General features: G+C 48.7%; 2 protein-coding genes across 3 annotated transcripts in view; one reads left to right on the plus strand and one right to left on the minus strand.

The window, feature by feature from the left end:
* Positions 1–441, minus strand: part of clec16a (C-type lectin domain containing 16A) — a 134,771-nt gene extending 134,330 nt beyond the window's left edge. For both annotated transcript variants that reach the window (XM_071390981.1, XM_071390980.1), the window contains exon 1: positions 193–441. In XM_071390981.1, coding sequence (XP_071247082.1) covers positions 193–266 — 74 coding nt within the window. In that variant the 5' untranslated portion in view covers positions 267–441. The remainder of the gene's footprint in view (positions 1–192) is intronic.
* Positions 442–1,311: 870 nt separating this feature from the next.
* On the plus strand, positions 1,312–9,385 carry dexi (Dexi homolog (mouse); the record flags this gene model as incomplete). Its single annotated transcript, XM_071390982.1, has 2 exons — positions 1,312–1,745; positions 2,677–9,385. A coding segment is annotated over one exon (264 nt), but the record flags the coding sequence as incomplete, so codon positions are not given.
* Positions 9,386–18,576: the final 9,191 nt, after the last annotated feature.

Genomic DNA, 18,576 nt, shown 5'->3' on the forward strand with positions numbered 1-18,576 from the left:
AACTCGCTACGGGTTGCCATCATTCGTCCAAACAGTTGCGTTTTGCAACGGAAACTATAATTTAAATTGGACAAATTCATGTAGGTTCCTCCCCGTTCCGATAATTTTGCTTCCGTTTAAGTAACGTTTTACAACAGAACAAGCGTAATGAATACACCCCGGGTAACCTTAGCAATTATGCTAGTTACTTACTTGAGATGGTCCAGGGAATGAATATTTTTTGTTTTCCCCTGCCCTCCTCCCCAACTCCGTGACCGACCGAACATAGTTGCACTTAAAAAAAAATGTTGATGCTACTGCCAGATTGTTTTCGCCTGTTATATCAATCCATCACGTCCATATATCCCGTACAAGGTGTCCAATATATAGCTAACAAAATATCTAGCTAACCAAATAGCTCTGGCTAACGAAGCGAGAAGAGGACATTCCGAACGTAGCTAGAGAGGAACAACGCGTTACGTAACAGGTTTAGTGCAGGGGAGTTTGGGATTTGTAGTTTATTAGTTGAGTTTCGATAGCACAATTTCATTAAATGACAGTTACAAAATACTACAAATCCCAAACGTTTTTTGAGGGGGAAAAACTAACAGTTTTTTTTCAACAATTCAGTTCGTTGATTGGTCTTCATCCTACAACGGTGAACACAACAGCCAATCAAATACCAATGCGGGGAGCCATCGACGCAAAACGTCAACCGATGAAAAGGCGGGATCAATGTGATCGGTGTCTCAGTTGACCATTCAGAGGACGGTATTCTTATGATGAACCAATCAAATGCTTAAGCTATATAGACGTATTGTACTGTTTTGACCGTAAGGTCAGACTGTTTTGATGCAGTTAGCGGAAATATTGACATGAAAATGTAACGGGAGGTCGGTCTGATTATCGATTTTTTTTCCATCGACAGAACATATTCCTGTATAATAGAAATCACGCTATAGTCGTTGGCCGGTAATAGCTAGCAAGGGCAGGCATGTTGCAGATAACGCAAGAGTTTTTCCTCAACCTCCTCAGCGAATATCAAGAATGTATCGAGTTAACACTGTGTTTACATGAACTAGCGGTGTCGAGCTGAACCGTTTTTCTCGGTTGTTTCGTGTACCTCCTAACTAATGTCTATCGCTAGATAGCTGTGATATTGTAAACGCTGGCATTTCAGGACGAATTATTGCTGTCGCCGCTGAAATGGACACTCCAAATACACTGGCCATGTTACTGCTGGCCTCCGAACAATGACACTGCCACTGTCCTTATCCGCTCCTTATCAACATAACTAGCTGAGCTCAACTTTCCCGGTTTAGTTTTCTATGACACTCAACTTATGCTCGACTAGATTCGTTGGAATCGCTCCTCAACGAACTTCCCTATATGTTTTATCTGGGCCTGTTTTTTGTGAACGTTTTGATCCTATACTATGCCTTTCTAATGGAATACATCGTCCTTAATGTGGGTATAGTGTTTCTACCGGAAGATATGGACCAGGCGCTGGTGGACCTAGGGGTACTATCTGACCCGGCCTCTGTCCCTTACGACACGGACACAGAACTCGATGTGTTCGAGAGGTACCTGGAGTGAGCTGGGGTCCCAAGGCTAGCGAGGCAGAGAGAAGCGCTGCTGCATCGGACTGCTCCCCGCGGTGAACTGGACTCCTACCGGCCCGTGATGATGTTGGGAGAGACTGATACTGGGAACTCCAGGAGGAGATTTGTGTTGGCTTGGAGCAACATTGGCTGCGGGATGAAAAAGTAAGGAGGGATGGAATGATGATGACAGTTTGCTGCTGCAGTGATGCCAGGGGTGTGGGTGATGCCAGGGGTGTGGGTGATGCCAGGGGTGTGGGTGGTGCCAGGGGTGTGGGTGATGCCAGGGGTGTGGGTGGTACCAGGGGTGTGGGTGATGCCAGGGGTGTGGGTGATGCCAGGGGTGTGGGTGATGCCAGGGGTGTGGGTGGTACCAGGGGTGTGGGTGATGCCAGGGGTGAGGGTGATGCCAGGGGTGTGGGTGGTGCCAGGATTTTGTTTGAATTGGGTTGGGCCCTCATCTCAACCCTGTAACATCCCTGACTATCCTCTATGTTGTAGGACCTACAGTCCTATAGTAAGCAGATTCATACATACTTTAACCTACAGTCCTATAGTAAGTACATTCATACATACTTTAACCTACAGTCCTATAGTAAGTATATTCATACTTTAACCTACAGTCCTATATTAAGTACATTCATACTTTAACCTACAGTCCTATAGTAAGTACATTCATACTTTAACCTACAGTCCTATAGTAAGTACATTCATACATACTTTAACCTACAGTCCTATAGTAAGTACATTCATACATACTTGAACCTACAGTCCTATAGTAAGTACATTCATACATACATTAACCTACAGTCCTATAGTAAGTACATTCATACTTTAACCTACAGTCCTATAGTAAGTACATTCATTAACCTACAGTCCTATAGTAAGGACATTCATACATACTTTAACCTACATTCCTATAGTAAGTACATTCATACATACTTTAACCTACAGTCCTATAGTAAGTACATTCATACATACTTTAACCTACAGTCCTATAGTAAATACATTCATACATGCTTTAACCTACAGTCCTATAGTACGTACAGGCTGTTCCTGCCCATCTCTAACATGTGGCCTCTTGTCTTCTCCACAGGTTGTCAAGACTCAAGACATCTGGAGAGAGTCAGAACCAACAGACAGACAGGACAATTCACAGCAGAGTTACAGCTGCCTGTCAAAACGGTCTAACTGTGGCCAATCAACAAGCAGAACTGTCTAACTGACCAATCAACAAGCAGAACTGTCTAACTGACCAATCAACAAGCAGAACTGTCGAACTGTGTCCAGTCAACAAGCAGACCTGTCTTACTGTGGCCAATCAACAAGCAGAGCTGTCTAACTGTGGCCAATCAACAAGCAGACCTGTCTTACTGTGGCCAATCAACAAGCAGACCTGTCTAACTGGTGATCAACAAGCAGGACTGTCTAACTGACCAATCAACAAGCAGGACTGTCTAACTGGCTAATCAACAAGCAGGACTGTATAACTGGCTAATCAACAAGCAGGACTGTCTAACTGGCTAATCAACAAGCAGACCTGTCTAACTGGCCAATCAACAAGCAGGACTGTCTAACTGGCCAATCAACAAGCAGGACTGTCTAACTGGCTAATCAACAAGCAGGACTGTCTAACTGGCCAATCAACAAGCAGGACTGTCTAACTGGCCAATCAACAAGCAGGACTGTCTAACTGGCCAATCAACAAGCAGGACTGTCTAACTGGCTAATCAACAAGCAGGACTGTCTAACTGGCCAATCAACAAGCAGGACTGTCTAACTGGCCAATCAACAAGCAGGACTGTCTAACTGGCCAATCAACAAGCAGACCTGTCTAACTGGCTAATCAACAAGCAGACCTGTCTAACTGGCCAATCAACAAGCAGACCTGTCTAACTGGCTAATCAACAAGCAGGACTGTCTAACTGGCCAATCAACAAGCAGGACTGTATAACTGGCCAATCAACAAGCAGACCTGTCTAACTGGCCAATCAACAAGCAGACCTGGCCAATCAACAAGCAGACCTGTCTAACTGGCTAATCAACAAGCAGGACTGTCTAACTGGCCAATCAACAAGCAGGACTGTCTAACTGGCTAATCAACAAGCAGGACTGTCTAACTGGCCAATCAACAAGCAGACCTGTCTAACTGGCCAATCAACAAGCAGGACTGTCTAACTGGCCAATCAACAAACAGGACTGTCTAACTGGTGATCAACAAGCAGGACTGTCTAACTGGCCAATCAACAAGCAGGACTGTCTAACTGGCTAATCAACAAGCAGGACTGTCTAACTGGCTAATCAACAAGCAGGACTGTCTAACTGGCCAATCAACAGGCAGACCTGTCTAACTGGCTAATCAACAAGCAGGACTGTCTAACTGGCCAATCAACAAGCAGACCTGTCTAACTGGCCAATCAACAAGCAGACCTGTCTAACTGGCCAATCAACAAGCAGGACTGTCTAACTGGTGATCAACAAGCAGGACTGTCTAACTGGCCAATCAACAAGCAGACCTGTCTAACTGGCCAATCAACAAGCAGGACTGTCTAACTGGCCAATCAACAAGCAGGACTGTCTAACTGGCCAATCAACAAGCAGGACTGTCTAACTGGCCAATCAACAAGCAGGACTGTCTAACTGGCCAATCAACAAGCAGGACTGTCTAACTGGCTAATCAACAAGCAGGACTGTCTAACTGACCAATCAACAAGCAGGACTGTCTAACTGGCCAATCAACAAGCCGGACTGTCTAACTGGCTACTCAACAAGCAGGACTGTCTAACTGGCCAATCAACAAGTAGGACTGTCTAACTGGCCAATCAACAAGCAGGACTGTCTAACTGGCCAATCAACAAGCAGGACTGTCTAACTGGCTAATCAACAAACAGACCTGTCTAACTGGCCAATCAACAAGCAGGACTGTCTAACTGGCCAATCAACAAGCAGACCTGTCTAACTGGCCAATCAACAAGCAGGACTGTCTAACTGGCTAATCAACAAACAGACCTGTCTAACTGGCCAATCAACAAGCAGACCTGTCTAACTGGCCAATCAACAAGCAGACCTGTCTAACTGGCCAATCAACAAGCAGGACTGTCTAACTGGCTAATCAACAAGCAGGACTGTCTAACTGGCTAATCAACAAGCAGGACTGTCTAACTGGCTAATCAACAAGCAGACCTGTCTATCTGGCCAATCAACAAGCAGGACTGTCTAACTGGCCAATCAACAAGCAGGACTGTCTAACTGGCTAATCAACAAGCAGGACTGTCTAACTGGCTAATCAACAAGCAGGACTGTCTAACTGGCCAATCAACAAGCAGGACTGTCTAACTGGCCAATCAACAAGCAGGACTGTCTAACTGGCCAATCAACAAACAGGACTGTCTAACTGGCTAATCAACAAGCAGGACTGTCTAACTGGCTAATCAACAAGCAGGACTGTCTAACTGGCTAATCAACAAGCAGGACTGTCTAACTGGCCAATCAACAAGCAGACCTGTCTAACTGGCTAATCAACAAACAGGACTGTCTAACTGACCAATCAACAAGCAGACCTGTCTAATCAACAAGCAGACCTGTCTAACTGACCACTCAACAAGCTGACCTGTCTAACTGGCTAATCAACAAGCAGAACTGTCTAACTGGCCAATCAACAAGCAGGACTGTCTAACTGGCTAATCAACAAGCAGAACTGTCTAACTGGCCAATCAACAAGCAGGACTGTCTAACTGGCCAATCAACAAACAGAACTGTCTAACTGGCTAATCAACAAGCAGGACTGTCTAACTGGCCAATCAACAAGCAGGACTGTCTAACTGGCTAATCAACAAGCAGGACTGTCTAACTGGCCAATCAAAAAGCAGGACTGTCTAACTGGCTAATCAACAAACAGGACTGTCTAACTGGCCAATCAACAAACAGGACTGTCTAACTGGCCAATCAACAAGCAGGACTGTCTAACTGGCCAATCAACAAGCAGGACTGTCTAACTGGCCAATCAACAAGCAGGACTGTCTAACTGGCCAATCAACAAGCAGGACTGTCTAACTGGCTAATCAACAAGCAGGACTGTCTAACTGACCAATCAACAAGCAGACCTGTCTGACTGGCCAATCAACAAGCAGGACTGTCTAACTGGCCAATCAACAAGAACTGACCTAGGATCAGCCATCCTGACAGCACTGTAGTGTTTACTAACTCTGGCCCTGTAGAACTGACCTGGGATCAGCCATCCTGACAGCACTGTAGTGTTTACTAACTCTGGCCCTGTAGAACTGACCTAGGATCAGCCATCCTGACAGGACAGCACTGTAGTGTTTACTAACTCTGGCCCTGTAGAACTGACCTAGGATCAGCCATCCTGACAGGACAGCACTCTAGTGTTTACTAACTCTGGCCCTGTAGAACTGACCTAGGATCAGCCATCCTGACAGGACAGCACTGTAGTGTTTACTAACTCTGGCCCTGTAAAACTGACCTAGGATCAGCCATCCTGACAGGACAGCACTGTAGTGTTTACTAACTCTGGCCCTGTAGAACTGACCTAGGATCAGCCATCCTGACAGGACAGCACTCTAGTGTTTACTAACTCTGGCCCTGTAGAACTGACCTAGGATCAGCCATCCTGACAGGACAGCACTGTAGTGTTTACTAACTCTGGCCCTGTAGAACTGACCTAGGATCAGCCATCCTGACAGGACAGCACTCTAGTGTTTACTAACTCTGGCCCTGTAGAACTGACCTAGGATCAGCCATCCTGACAGGACAGCACTCTAGTGTTTACTAACTCTGGCCCTGTAAAACTGACCTAGGATCAGCCATCCTGACAGGACAGCACTGTAGTGTTTACTAACTCTGGCCCTGTAGAACTGACCTAGGATCAGCCATCCTGACAGGACAGCACTCTAGTGTTTACTAACTCTGGCCCTGTAGAACTGACCTAGGATCAGCCATCCTGACAGGACAGCACTGTAGTGTTTACTAACTCTGGCCCTGTAAAACTGACCTAGGATCAGCCATCCTGACAGGACAGCACTGTAGTGTTTACTAACTCTGGCCCTGTAGAACTGACCTAGGATCAGCCATCCTGACAGGACAGCACTGTAGTGTTTACTAACTCTGGCCCTGTAGAACTGACCTAGGATCAGCCATCCTGACAGGACAGCACTGTAGTGTTTACTAACTCTGGCCCTGTAGAACTGACCTAGGATCAGCCATCCTGACAGGACAGCACTGTAGTGTTTACTAACTCTGACCCTGTAGAACTGACCTAGGATCAGCCAACCTGACAGGACAGCACTGTAGTGTTTACTAACTCTGGCTCTGTAGAACTGACCTAGGATCAGCCAACCTGACAGCACTGTAGTGTTTACTAACTCTGGCCCTGTAGAACTGACCTAGGATCAGCCATCCTGACAGGACAGCACTGTAGTGTTTACTAACTCTGGCCCTGTAGAACTGACCTAGGATCAGCCATCCTGACAGCACTGTAGTGTTTACTAACTCTGGCCCTGTAGAACTGACCTAGGATCAGCCAACCTGACAGGACAACACTGTAGTGTTTACTAACTCTGGCCCTGTAGAACTGACCTAGGATCAGCCATCCTGACAGGACAGGACTGTAGTGTTTACTAACTCTGGCCCTGTAGAACTGACCTAGAATCAGCCATCCTGACAGGACAGCACTGTAGTGTTTACTAACTCTGGCCCTGTAGAACTGACCTAGGATCAGCCAACCTGACAGCACTGTAGTGTTTACTAACTCTGGCCCTGTAGAACTGACCTAGGATCAGCCAACCTGACAGCACTGTAGTGTTTACTAACTCTGGCCCTGTAGAACTGACCTAGGATCAGCCATCCCTGCTTCAGGTTCTTCTACACTTCTGGGAATGTTATCCATTTTTTTGTTTTAAAGACTGTTTTAAACAGAAAACCAGCGGTTATTTCTGATTGTTTATCAAAGTTATCTGGCTTAGCTCATTGATCCTGTGTCTGTATTGTACCCCTCAGGTGTGGACTGGAGAAGTTGTGTTACGAGATGTGTGGTATCAAAGACATTTTACAGATCGTGGCCTGGTCCTCCTCCTCCTCCTCCTGTCTTTTTCTTTTCTCTCGTCGTTCCTCTTGGCCGCTGTAGCGGCTGTGAACATACACAGGTGATACTTGTTTAGCACCGATCTAGGATCAGCGTGCCATCCACCAAGCCTAACCTTGGCTGTTAGGGGGGGGGGGAGGCAGGAAGTGACCTTTTAGAGGCTACAGGCACCGATCTAGGATCAGCGTGCCATCCACCAAGCCTAACCTTGGCTGTTAGGGGGGGGGGGAGGCAGGAAGTGACCTTTTAGAGGCTACAGGCACTGATCTAGGATCAGCGTGCCATCCACCAAGCCTAACCTTGGCTGTTAGGGGGGGTGGGAAAGGCAGGAAGTGACCTTTTAGAGTCTACAGGCACCGATCTAGGATCAGCGTGCCATCCACCAAGCCTAACCTTGGCTGTTAGGGGGGGGGACGCAGGAAGTGACCTTTTACAGTCGACAGGCACCGATCTAGGATCAGCGTGCCATCCACCAAGCCTAACCTTGGCTGTTAGGGGGGGGGGGGGGCAGGAAGTGACCTTTTAGAGTCTACAGGCACCGATCTAGGATCAGCGTGCCATCCACCAAGCCAAACCTTGGCTGTTAGGGGGGGGTGGGCAGGAAGTGACCTTTTAGATCAGTGCCTGTCGACTCCAGAGGCAGCTTCACCCTGCTCGGCTCTGACTCTGACTCTCTCAAAGGGGGGGTCTATGTTTATGTTGTCTCTGGTGTCTGCCAATCAATAATACTGTATCAGCTTGGTCCTGATCAATAACCCACCACAGACCAGCTGCTGGAAGTCGCCACGCTGCTTCCCTGCTAAGCTCTACCCCCCCTTCCCCCCCTCCCTGGCTAACAACTCCCAGCGAGCATTGGGCTGGACGGCGGAAATATCTGGTGACTTTACTGCTAATGTCAATCGATCTCTACGCTATAAACGGTTCATAAGGGATTAGAATGGACTGGGTTTCATAATGCAGTGTTGTTCCTCTGCTTTGTATTATAATGTATATATTATAATGTATATATAATGTAATGGGGGGGAGTCTCACCCCAACCACCTGTAGATAGCAGTAACACCCACCTGGGGGGGGGACGACACCCAGGGCCCTTTATAGCAATAGAAGGCTCTGATGCCTCCCCCCACGCACAGCAGCCATTTTAAACCATCCAGCAGTGCACATCAGCTGACAGGTGAGAGGTGAGGAGGACATCGTACACCCCTCATCGTCATCATCATTAAGACGCACCAGCCTTCACGTCCTCATCATCATCATCATTAAGACATCCCAGCACCAGCCTTCACGTCCTCTCCAACCCTTCTCTCCCCTTCACAGAGAAGGACCTGCACAGTGTGTTATAAGGAGCTATGATGTGTTATAAGGAGCTATGATGAGTTATAAGGAGAAGCTTTGACGTGTTTTAAGAAGCTATGATAGGTTATAACACATTATGTGTTTTAAGGAGCTACGACGTGTTATAAGGGGCTTTGACGTGTTATAACGTGTTATAAGGAGCTATGACGTGTTTTAAGAAGCTATGATAGGTTATAACGTGTTATAAGGAGCTATGACGTGTTATAAGGAGCTATGATAGGTTATAACGTGTTATAAGGAGCTATGATGTGTTATAACGTGTTTTAAGGAGCTATGACGTGCTATAAGAAGCTATAAGCATTCATACAGTGGTGCATATTTAATAAACCATCGATGAGTGGATGAACAAGGGGTTTCTGTCAACCTTTTTTTCTAAATTGTTTTCAATCAACACAGAGAGATAAAAGTTGAGGAAGACGTCCTTCTACAGATGTCATATGTACAGCTGTACGTCTTCTGTATTCTATGGCCAAGAACCCCCCCTCCCCATGATACTCAACTGGCGGAGTACGGACCGGATCCGGACCTAGAACGGGGTCAATACGGACCGGAAACGGACCTAGAACGGGGTCAATACGGACCGGGACCGGACCTAGAACGGGGTCAATACGGACCGGGACCGGACCTAGAACGGGGTCAATACGGACCGGAACCGGACCTAGAACGGGGTCAATACGGACCGGAACCGGACCTAGAACGGGGTCAATACGGACCGGAACCGGACCTAGAACGGGGTCAATACGGACCGGGACCGGACCTAGAACGGGGTCAATACGGACCGGGACCGGACCTAGAACGGGGTCAATACGGACCGGAACCGGACCTAGAACGGGGTCAATACGGACCGGAACCGGACCTAGAACGGGGTCAATACGGACCGGAACCGGACCTAGAACGGGGTCAATACGGACCGGAACCGGACCTAGAACGGGGTCAATACGGACCGGAACCGGACCTAGAACGGGGTCAATACGGACCGGAACCGGACCTAGAACGGGGTCAATACGGACCGGAACCGGACCTAGAACGGGGTCAATACGGACCGGAACCGGACCTAGAACGGGGTCAATACGGACCGGGACCGGACCTAGAACGGGGTCAATACGGACCGGAACCGGACCTAGAACGGGGTCAATACGGACCGGAACCGGACCTAGAACGGGGTCAATACGGACCGGAACCGGACCTAGAACGGGGTCAATACGGACCGGAACCGGACCTAGAACGGGGTCAATACGGACCTAGAACGGGGTCAATACGGACCGGAACCGGACCTAGAACGGGGTCAATACGGACCGGGACCGGACCTAGAACTGGGTCAATACGGACCGGAACCGGACCTAGAACGGGGTCAATACGGACCGGAACCGGACCTAGAACGGGGTCAATACGGACCGGAACCGGACCTAGAACGGGGTCAATACGGACCGGGACCGGACCTAGAACGGGGTCAATACGGACCTAGAACGGGGTCAATACGGACCGGAACCGGACCTAGAACGGGGTCAATACGGACCTAGAACGGGGTCAATACGGACCGGAACCGGACCTAGAACTGGGTCAATACGGACCGGGACCGGACCTAGAACGGGGTCAATACGGACCGGAACCGGACCTAGAACGGGGTCAATACGGACCGGAACCGGACCTAGAACGGGGTCAATACGGACCGGGACCGGACCTAGAACGGGGTCAATACGGACCGGGACCGGACCTAGAACTGGGTCAATACGGACCGGGACCGGACCTAGAACGGGGTCAATACGGACCGGGACCGGACCTAGAACGGGGTCAATACGGACCGGGACCGGACCTAGAACGGGGTCAATACGGACCGGAACCGGACCTAGAACGGGGTCAATACGGACCGGAACCGGACCTAGAACGGGGTCAATACGGACCGGGACCGGACCTAGAACGGGGTCAATACGGACCGTGGGTCTCCTCCCTTTGTTACTTAAGTCAGGCTTCGGCCCTTGTATCGTATAAACACACACAAGACATGGAAGAATCTGTAGAATTACAGGAAATGAGCTTTAAAACGCCCCCGCCCCCCCCACACAAAAAAAATTATCTGTGCCCCGTACAAAATGGATACGATTGCACCTTTTAAAAACTGCACAATGTTTTTTCTCCGCCGACTGAGAGGGGTGTGGAAAGTTTGAGGTCGCAGCGTCTGGGGAGGTGGTGGTTTGTTACCACGTCGATAAATTACATTACAACCTGTTCACCCCGCTACCATCTAGAAGGCGGAGACAGTACAGGTGCATCAGAGCTGGGACTGAAAAACAGCTTCTATATCAAGACCATCAGACTGTTAAATAGTCACCACTAGCCGGCCTCCGCCCAGTACCCTGCCCTGAACTATAGTCAATGTTACTAGCCTCCCCCCAGTACCCTGCCCTGAACTATAGTCAATGTTACTAGCCTCCCCCAGTACCCTGCCCTGAACTATAGTCAATGTTACTAGCCTCCCCCCAGTACCCTGCCCTGAACTATAGTCAATGTTACTAGTCTCCCCCAGTACCCTGAACTATAGTCAATGTTACTAGTCTCCCCCAGTACCCTGAACTATAGTCAATGTTACTAGCCTCCCCCAGTACCCTGCCCTGAACTATAGTCAATGTTACTAGCCTCCCCCCAGTACCCTGCCCTGAACTATAGTCAATGTTACTAGTCTCCCCCAGTACCCTGAACTATAGTCACTGTTACTAGCCTCCCCCCAGTACCCTGCCCTGAACTATAGTCACTGTTACTAGCCTCCCCCAGTACCCTGCCCTGAACTATAGTCAATGTTACTAGTCTCCCCCAGTACCCTGCCCTAAACTATAGTCAATGTTACTAGCCTCCCCCAGTACCCTGCCCTGAACTATAGTCACTGTTACTAGCCTCCCCCAGTACCCTGCCCTGAACTATAGTCAATGTTACTAGTCTCCCCCAGTACCATGCCCTAAACTATAGTCAATGTTACTAGCCTCCCCCAGTACCCTGCCCTGAACTATAGTCACTGTTACTAGCCTCCCCCAGTACCCTGCCCTGAACTATAGTCAATGTTACTAGTCTCCCCCAGTACCCTGCCCTGATCTATAGTCAATGTTACTAGCCTCCCCCAGTACCCTGCCCTGAACTATAGTCAATGTTACTAGCCTCCCCCAGTACCCTGCCCTGAACTATAGTCAATGTTACTAGTCTCCCCCAGTACCCTGAACTATAGTCACTGTTACTAGCCTCCCCCAGTACCCTGCCCTGAACTATAGTCAATGTTACTAGTCTCCCCCCAGTACCCTGAACTATAGTCAATGTTACTAGCCTCCCCCAGTACCCTGAACTATAGTCACTGTTACTAGTCTCCCCCAGTACCCTGAACTATAGTCAATGTTACTAGTCTCCCCCAGTACCCTGAACTATAGTCAATGTTACTAGCCTCCCCCAGTACCCTGCCCTGAACTATAGTCAATGTTACTAGCCTCCCCCAGTACCCTGCCCTGAACTATAGTCAATGTTACTAGCCTCCCCCAGTACCCTGCCCTGAACTATAGTCACTGTTACTAGCCTCCCCCAGTACCCTGCCCTGAACTATAGTCAATGTTACTAGTCTCCCCCAGTACCCTGCCCTAAACTATAGTCAATGTTACTAGCCTCCCCCAGTACCCTGCCCTGAACTATAGTCACTGTTACTAGCCTCCCCCAGTACCCTGCCCTGAACTATAGTCAATGTTACTAGTCTCCCCCAGTACCCTGCCCTGATCTATAGTCAATGTTACTAGCCTCCCCCAGTACCCTGCCCTGAACTATAGTCAATGTTACTAGCCTCCCCCAGTACCCTGCCCTGAACTATAGTCAATGTTACTAGTCTCCCCCAGTACCCTGAACTATAGTCACTGTTACTAGCCTCCCCCAGTACCCTGCCCTGAACTATAGTCAATGTTACTAGTCTCCCCCCAGTACCCTGAACTATAGTCAATGTTACTAGCCTCCCCCAGTACCCTGAACTATAGTCACTGTTACTAGTCTCCCCCAGTACCCTGAACTATAGTCAATGTTACTAGTCTCCCCCAGTACCCTGAACTATAGTCAATGTTACTAGCCTCCCCCAGTACCCTGCCCTGAACTATAGTCAATGTTACTAGCCTCCCCCAGTACCCTGCCCTGAACTATAGTCAATGTTACTAGTCTCCCCCAGTACCCTGCCCTGAACTATAGTCAATGTTACTAGCCTCCCCCAGTACCCTGCCCTGAACTATAGTCAATGTTACTAGCCTCCCCCCAGTACCCTGAACTATAGTCAATGTTACTAGCCTCCCCCCAGTACCCTGCCCTGAACTATAGTCAATGTTACTAGCCTCCCCCCAGTACCCTGCCCTGAACTATAGTCACTGTTACTAGCCTCCCCCAGTACCCTGAACTATAGTCAATGTTACTAGTCTCCCCCAGTACCCTGAACTATAGTCAATGTTACTAGCCTCCCCCAGTACCCTGAACTATAGTCAATGTTACTAGCCTCCCCCCAGTACCCTGAACTATAGTCAATGTTACTAGTCTCCCCCAGTACCCTGAACTATAGTCAATGTTACTAGCCTCCCCCAGTACCCTGAACTATAGTCAATGTTACTAGCCTCCCCCCAGTACCCTGAACTATAGTCAATGTTACTAGTCTCCCCCAGTACCCTGAACTATAGTCAATGTTACTAGTCTCCCCCAGTACCCTGAACTATAGTCAATGTTACTAGCCTCCCCCCAGTACCCTGAACTATAGTCAATGTTACTAGTCTCCCCCAGTACCCTGAACTATAGTCAATGTTACTAGTCTCCCCCAGTACCCTGCCCTGAACTATAGTCAATGTTACTAGCCTCCCCCAGTACCCTGCCCTGAACTATAGTCAATGTTACTAGCCTCCCCCCAGTACCCTGAACTATAGTCAATGTTACTAGCCTCCCCCCAGTACCCTGAACTATAGTCAATGTTACTAGCCTCCCCCCAGTACCCTGCCCTGAACTATAGTCAATGTTACTAGCCTCCCCCCAGTACCCTGCCCTGAACTATAGTCACTGTTACTAGCCTCCCCCAGTACCCTGAACTATAGTCAATGTTACTAGTCTCCCCCAGTACCCTGAACTATAGTCAATGTTACTAGCCTCCCCCAGTACCCTGCCCTGAACTATAGTCAATGTTACTAGCCTCCCCCAGTACCCTGCCCTGAACTATAGTCAATGTTACTAGCCTCCCCCAGTACCCTGCCCTGAACTATAGTCACTGTTACTAGCCTCCCCCAGTACCCTGCCCTGAACTATAGTCAATGTCTCCCCCAGTACCCTGCCCTAAACTATAGTCAATGTTACTAGCCTCCCCCAGTACCCTGCCCTGAACTATAGTCACTGTTACTAGCCTCCCCCAGTACCCTGCCCTGAACTATAGTCAATGTTACTAGTCTCCCCCAGTACCCTGCCCTGAACTATAGTCAATGTTACTAGCCTCCCCCAGTACCCTGCCCTGAACTATAGTCAATGTTACTAGCCTCCCCCAGTACCCTGCCCTGAACTATAGTCAATGTTACTAGTCTCCCCCAGTACCCTGAACTATAGTCACTGTTACTAGCCTCCCCCAGTACCCTGCCCTGAACTATAGTCAATGTTACTAGTCTCCCCCCAGTACCCTGAACTATAGTCAATGTTACTAGCCTCCCCCAGTACCCTGAACTATAGTCACTGTTACTAGTCTCCCCCAGTACCCTGAACTATAGTCAATGTTACTAGTCTCCCCCAGTACCCTGAACTATAGTCAATGTTACTAGCCTCCCCCAGTACCCTGCCCTGAACTATAGTCAATGTTACTAGCCTCCCCCAGTACCCTGCCCTGAACTATAGTCAATGTTACTAGTCTCCCCCAGTACCCTGCCCTGAACTATAGTCAATGTTACTAGCCTCCCCCAGTACCCTGCCCTGAACTATAGTCAATGTTACTAGCCTCCCCCCAGTACCCTGAACTATAGTCAATGTTACTAGCCTCCCCCCAGTACCCTGCCCTGAACTATAGTCAATGTTACTAGCCTCCCCCCAGTACCCTGCCCTGAACTATAGTCACTGTTACTAGCCTCCCCCAGTACCCTGAACTATAGTCAATGTTACTAGTCTCCCCCAGTACCCTGAACTATAGTCAATGTTACTAGCCTCCCCCAGTACCCTGAACTATAGTCAATGTTACTAGCCTCCCCCCAGTACCCTGCCCTGAACTATAGTCAATGTTACTAGTCTCCCCCAGTACCCTGAACTATAGTCAATGTTACTAGCCTCCCCCAGTACCCTGAACTATAGTCAATGTTACTAGCCTCCCCCCAGTACCCTGAACTATAGTCAATGTTACTAGTCTCCCCCAGTACCCTGAACTATAGTCAATGTTACTAGTCTCCCCCAGTACCCTGAACTATAGTCAATGTTACTAGCCTCCCCCCAGTACCCTGAACTATAGTCAATGTTACTAGTCTCCCCCAGTACCCTGAACTATAGTCAATGTTACTAGTCTCCCCCAGTACCCTGAACTATAGTCAATGTTACTAGCCTCCCCCAGTACCCTGAACTATAGTCAATGTTACTAGCCTCCCCCCAGTACCCTGAACTATAGTCAATGTTACTAGCCTCCCCCCAGTACCCTGCCCTGAACTATAGTCACTGTTACTAGCCTCCCCCAGTACCCTGAACTATAGTCAATGTTACTAGTCTCCCCCAGTACCCTGAACTATAGTCAATGTTACTAGCCTCCCCCAGTACCCTGCCCTGAACTATAGTCAATGTTACTAGTCTCCCCCCAGTACCCTGAACTATAGTCAATGTTACTAGTCTCCCCCCAGTACCCTGAACTATAGTCAATGTTACTATTCTCCCCCAGTACCCTGAACTATAGTCAATGTTACTAGTCTCCCCCCAGTACCCTGCCCTGAACTATAGTCAATGTTACCAGCCTCCCCCCAGTACCCTGAACTATAGTCAATGTTACTAGTCTCCCCCAGTACCCTGAACTATAGTCAATGTTACTAGCCTCCCCCCAGTACCCTGCCCTGAACTATAGTCAATGTTACCAGCCTCCCCCCAGTACCCTGAACTATAGTCAATGTTACTAGTCTCCCCCAGTACCCTGAACTATAGTCAATGTTACTAGTCTCCCCCAGTACCCTGAACTATAGTCAATGTTACTAGCCTCCCCCAGTACCCTGCCCTGAACTATAGTCAATGTTACTAGTCTCCCCCCAGTACCCTGCCCTGAACTATAGTCAATGTTACTAGCCTCCCCCAGTACCCTGCCCTGAACTATAGTCAATGTTACTAGTCTCCCCCCAGTACCCTGCCCTGAACTATAGTCAATGTTACTAGCCTCACCCCAGTACCCTGCCCTGAACTATAGTCAATGTTACTAGCCTCCCCCAGTACCCTGAACTATAGTCACTGTTACTAGCCTCCCCCAGTACCCTGCCCTGAACTATAGTCAATGTTACTAGCCTCCCCCAGTACCCTGCCCTGAACTATAGTCAATGTTACTAGCCTCCCCCCAGTACCCTGCCCTGAACTATAGTCAATGTTACTAGCCTCCCCCCAGTACCCTGCCCTGAACTATAGTCAATGTTACTAGCCTCCCCCCAGTACCCTGCCCTGAACTATAGTCAATGTTACTAGCCTCCCCCCAGTACCCTGCCCTGAACTATAGTCAATGTTACTAGTCTCCCCCAGTACCCTGCCCTGAACTATAGTCAATGTTACTAGCCTCCCCCCAGTACCCTGCCCTGAACTATAGTCAATGTTACTAGTCTCCCCCAGTACCCTGCCCTGAACTATAGTCAATGTTACTAGCCTCCCCCAGTACCCTGAACTATAGTCAATGTTACTAGTCTCCCCCCAGTACCCTGCCCTGAACTATAGTCAATGTTACTAGCCTCCCCCCAGTACCCTACCCTGAACTATAGTCACTGTTACTAGCCTCCCCCCAGTACCCTGCCCTGAACTATAGTCAATGTTACTAGCCTCCCCCCAGTACCCTGAACTATAGTCAATGTTACTAGCCTCCCCCAGTACCCTGAACTATAGTCAATGTTACTAGTCTCCCCCCAGTACCCTGCCCTGAACTATAGTCAATGTTACTAGCCTCCCCCCAGTACCCTGCCCTGAACTGTAGTCAATGTTACTAGCCTCCTCCAGTACCCTGCCCTGAACTATAGTCAATGTTACTAGCCTCCCCCCAGTACCCTGAACTATAGTCAATGTTACTAGCCTCCCCCAGTACCCTGAACTATAGTCAATGTTACTAGTCTCCCCCCAGTACCCTGCCCTGAACTATAGTCAATGTTACTAGCCTCCTCCCAGTACCCTGCCCTGAACTATAGTCAATGTTACTAGCCTCCACCAGTACCCTGCCCTGAACTATAGTCAATGTTACTAGTCTCCCCCAGTACCCTGAACTATAGTCAATGTTACTAGCCTCCCCCAGTACCCTGCCCTGAACTATAGTCACTGTTACTAGCCTCCCCCCAGTACCCTGCCCTGAACTATAGTCAATGTTACTAGCCTCCCCCCAGTACCCTGCCCTGAACTATAGTCACTGTTACTAGCCTCCCCCCAGTACCCTGCCCTGAACTATAGTCAATGTTACTAGCCTCCCCCCAGTACCCTGAACTATAGTCAATGTTACTAGTCTCCCCCCAGTACCCTGCCCTGAACTATAGTCAATGTTACTAGTCTCCCCCCAGTACCCTGCCCTGAACTATAGTCAATGTTACTAGCCTCCCCCCAGTACCCTGCCCTGAACTATAGTCAATGTTACTAGCCTCCCCCAGTACCCTGCCCTGAACTATAGTCAATGTTACTAGCCTCCCCCAGTACCCTGCCCTGAACTATAGTCAATGTTACTAGCCTCCCCCAGTACCCTGCCCTGAACTATAGTCAATGTTACTAGCCTCCCCCAGTACCCTACCCTGAACTATAGTCAATGTTACTAGCCTCCCCCAGTACCCTGCCCTGAACTATAGTCAATGTTACTAGCCTCCCCCAGTACCCTGCCCTGAACTATAGTCAATGTTACTAGCCTCCCCCCAGTACCCTGCCCTGAACTATAGTCAATGTTACTAGCCTCCCCCAGTACCCTGCCCTGAACTATAGTCACTGTTACTAGCCTCCCCCCAGTACCCTGCCCTGAACTATAGTCAATGTTACTAGCCTCCCCCAGTACCCTGCCCTGAACTATAGTCAATGTTACTAGCCTCCCCCAGTACCCTGCCTTGAACTATAGTCACTGTTACTAGCCGGCCTCCACCGGGTACTCTACCCTGAACCTTAGAGAGTGCTGCCCTATGTTTATAGACATTCAATACTGGTCACTTTAATAATGTTTACATACTGTTTTACCCACTTCATATGTATATACTGTATTCTAGTCCTGGTTCATCCTATATAACTACTGCTGTACACACCTTTTCTATTCATATACTGTCTATAAACACCATTGTATACATACAGTGTAAATATATTTATATTCCGGACTCTGACATTCGTTCGTTC

Source organism: Salvelinus alpinus, chromosome 1 (assembly GCF_045679555.1).
Source record: "Salvelinus alpinus chromosome 1, SLU_Salpinus.1, whole genome shotgun sequence".
NCBI classification, from domain to species: domain Eukaryota; kingdom Metazoa; phylum Chordata; class Actinopteri; order Salmoniformes; family Salmonidae; genus Salvelinus; species Salvelinus alpinus.